This window comes from Pterocles gutturalis, unplaced genomic scaffold, assembly GCF_000699245.1.
Source record: "Pterocles gutturalis isolate BGI_N339 unplaced genomic scaffold, ASM69924v1 scaffold48966, whole genome shotgun sequence".
NCBI classification, from domain to species: domain Eukaryota; kingdom Metazoa; phylum Chordata; class Aves; order Pterocliformes; family Pteroclidae; genus Pterocles; species Pterocles gutturalis.
The window spans coordinates 5,746-9,646 of NW_010104800.1; the positions used below are offsets into that span (position 1 = coordinate 5,746).

General features: G+C 49.6%; 1 protein-coding gene across 1 annotated transcript; it reads left to right on the forward strand.

The window, feature by feature from the left end:
• Positions 1 to 1,981: 1,981 nt before the first annotated feature.
• Positions 1,982 to 2,984, forward strand: LOC104471713 (MORN repeat-containing protein 3-like; the record flags this gene model as incomplete). The annotated part of the gene is made up of 2 exons (XM_010087157.1): positions 1,982 to 2,135; positions 2,827 to 2,984. Coding segments are annotated over exons 1-2 (312 nt in total), but the record flags the coding sequence as incomplete, so codon positions are not given.
• Between the last annotated feature and the right edge of the window lie 917 nt (positions 2,985 to 3,901).

Genomic DNA, 3,901 nt, shown 5'->3' on the forward strand with positions numbered 1-3,901 from the left:
GCAAATTTGGAAGGGAATTCAGCAAATCAAGGTGGCTTCTGCCAGCCTGTGTTACCTGCGGTGCTCCACATGGGCTGTGCCTCAGAGGGCATGGCAAGGAGACAGTGGGTGCTGGGGCTGCCCCCGCAGCTGGAGGTTTTAAAATCCTAATCTTCAAACTAAAGAAGTGATCAGATGCGCTGGTGGGATGGTGATGCTCCCATCTGCCAGGGGTAGCAAGGACATCTCTCTTCACAGCCCTAAGCTGCTCAGAGGTCACTGCCAGTGTTGGGGTGAGTGCTCGTAGCCGTAACTTGGCTCTTCTGCTTCCCCAGCAAGGAGAGGACAGACATGAGCTGGCAACGTGCAGCTCCGTGTCCTGCAGACCCCCAGCCCTTGGCAAATATTAGTGAGAGCCCCCCTCTGCAGGGGCTGTGGCACCCAAAGATGAGGGCAGAACTTAGCAGCTGTGGTGTATCTTGTATTTGTGTTGCAGAAAAACCATCCTGTGCAGCGGGCTGCTACTCCATCGTACCGAAGGACAGATCCTGTCCTCCATGTCCTCAAACCAAGATGCTCACAGGTGAGTGGCATGGCCAGGGGACTCCAGCTGCCAAATCCTCCTCTGCCATCACAGACAACCCCGTCCCCAAAACTTCTGCTTCAAGAGTTGTCAAGGTGGTGGTCTTTGCCTTTGCCCCTCTCCTTGAGGTTGATGGAGGAGGCACCCACGTTTGACAGCTGAAAGGGAAGCGACCAGCCAGGAACCCACTCTCCTGCCCTTCTCCTTCCATGGTGTGGCAGGAACCTCCCCTGGTCTGAGCTCACAATGCAGTGCCAGTGCAGGTCCCCAGCCCTGCCTGCGCTCCCCCAGCCCTGCCTGCGCCACCCACAGCCCCACGGTAAGGAGCCATGTGGGACGCACACTACACAGCACAGCTGCATATGGGGGAGGACGGCTCATCATGGACACAGAAGTACTTTTTTTTAGCAATGATATCACCCCAAATAGCTGTTGAATGACCATTTCCCACAGCTACGTGGAGAACTGAGGATGAATGCTAACTATTTTCTTAGAGATAATTTCTAGGTTTATTCCCTAGCAATGACCCGAAGCACCTTCCTTTCCCCTCTCCTCCCAAGCTCCGTTCTTCCCCCGACTCTGGGCTCCCTGGCACCTGCAGCACAGCAGGAACGGGAGCTCTGCTCTGTGGAGAAGGGAGAGACGCAGCAAAATCGCTAGATATGGCTCAGTCCAGCGGATCAGGACAGAAGGGGGAGCCCAGGAGACAAAATTGGAGAACATCCCACCCTGCCAGGTTCCAGTCAAGCTCTGGGTGCTAACAGCATTCACAGAAACTTGCTTTTTATTTCTCCAGCCACCTTTTGGCATTTATTTATGGTTTATATGAGACCGCTCTCGCCTCCGAGTCCACGTCGGCATTCTTGCCGCACTGAATAGCGAGCCATTCAAGGCAATGCCCAGAAACGGCCACCATGCTGCACTCCACTCTGTACTGATGGGTCAGAACATCTTCTTCTCCCTCCTCTTCCCCCACACTGATCCTTTCCCTCCAGACCCCTGACACCCAAATCACCTCCTTGCTGTGCCTGTCATCCCCTGCCTGATCTTCGTGCTTGAAAACCCACGTCACTTCGGAAGCCACCTCCTTGGCAGCTTGCTTGTCTGGCAAGCACTTGTCCTGCCCTGGGCAAGTCCACAGCCTCCTGCCCACCACAGACCCAACCTGCTGAGACTTATTTAACATTTCCTAACAGGCCAGGCTATGCTGTGAGCATCTTTTCAGTTAGTGCTGGTTTGAACTTCAGTATTTTTGGATAGCTTCTGTTATATCTCTGTTTTACCCCTCCAAAGCCAGACATCAATTACTGACTGAGGTGCACATTAAAATATAGCTCACAAATAGACTGTTCTGCCAGTACCTGCTTTAGGAATTTCTCTCTAATTTATTGCTGACAATAATTTTTTTCCTGTCCAGCCATGAACAATATATATCGTATAAAACACCGCAGGACTACAGAGCCGCTCTGGCATAAATGGGATAAGAAAGCACAGAAATGTGGATTAAGACATACAGTCTATGCTGTAAATGGGGATCAGTATACTGGAGAATGGCTGGACAACTTGAAGCATGGTAAGATAGACCATTTTGAGAAAAAACACCAATTTAGATATCTTTACAAAAGTTCCTAGAGGCAGGGAGTTGTCAGTGGTTGTATATGCACCTGAAAGACCATTCATAATGTATGACTATATATATATATACACGTGTATGTGTGTGTCTTTGATTTATGGCATGCAAAAATGTATGTAGGAATATTTCTAACAGGTAACTTGAAGAGCTTTTGCATGCACTCAGGGGCAATTGCCCAAAATCTCTAGATTATAGATGTTTAAAAATCCTCTGCACACACAGCAGACTACCGTCACCTCCACAGACTGGGATGTGCCCTGGCTGCACAGTCCCTGGAACTCTCTTGTTTCCTGACTTGGCTTTAGGAAAATTAATTTATCCTCAAGCCACGATGGGTGCTGCAGGAGACAGAGCAGGGGAAGGAGACCCTGACTGAGCCCTGAGCAGCCGGAGCAGGACAGGCTTGTTTACAAGCAGTAAACCGAGGTTTGGAAAGATTTAAGTGTGTTCAGCAAGGCCACACAGGAAGCCCCTGATCAAGATTAACGATGGTTCCGACTCAGGAAGCTAAACTGAATCCCAGACATAAACCTGCCTCGGTGCAGGATGGAGCTGTAGGAAGGCAGCCCCGTAAAACCTCCTCCTAACAACCGTAATGGTCTCCCCATTGTTCCTCTTGTTTGTTAAACAGGTAAAGGCACCCAGGTATGGAAACGCACAGGAGCTATCTATAGCGGTGACTGGAAGTTTGGGAAGCGGGATGGTTATGGCTCATACAGCATTCCTGACCCTGTAACCAAGGAATATAAGAAGGTGTACACAGGCTGGTGGAAAAACGACCGAAAATGCGTAAGTACAATTTCCTGTGCCTGCCAGCAGCAAGGCAGCATGCCCTAAAGCATGGGGGAGAGTTGGGTGCACACTTAAATTTTTTTTTTTCAATATCGAGGCTGAATTGAAGGGGTTTAAGGAAATTAATACATGGAACAAGAAAATGAAAGCAAGAGCAAAAGCTCTGGTGTTTAAGCCCTCTCCCACTGCCTGCCCCAGCCTCTCTGCTCCTGGCATTACTCACTTTTCCACATCAGATGCTGCAGGAGCTGTGCCATGTCCCACGGTCAGCAATAGGGAAACAGCAGCGTGACTCCAGGCCGAAGCTACAAGAACAGATGTCCCTCCAGGCTTGGGTTCTCTTTAAATCTTAGTCTGAGCATGCAGAAAGCCCAGGAAGCTTCAAGAGTAAAAATCCATCATTCATAAAAAGCCAAGCGTGGCTGAGAACATGCTGTCACCCGCTGTCTCCCCACTGGAGAAGAACCCCTCCCACCCCTCTGCTGGTGACTGGGGTACAGCCCTGACCTTCCACCAGCTGCTGCAGAGCAGCGATCGCTGCTTGGACTCACCTGCAGCTCACAAGCAGGACGAGACGTTTTGTATCCCGTGTCTGAATCCTCCCTAGCCATGCCTTTCATTCCTCTCATCCTTGAAGCTGTCGGAAGAACCTGTATTATAAGCAGTGCAGGAAAATGTACCTTCTTCTGGGAGTTTTACAGCGTATTAGACAAATAACATGACTTCTTTTGGAAAGTAAGCCTGTCACATAAATCACTGTTTTTTCTAAAGGAAACATAATGAGGAAGTCATCTGGTAAAAATGACTGCAATCTTATGTGCAAAAATCCTTGTAGGAACGTTTTCTGATCTGCCAGTTGAAACCTTGTGTTCGCCTTTGTGTCTGCTTGGAGAGTAGTGTAGGGGAGAGGGACC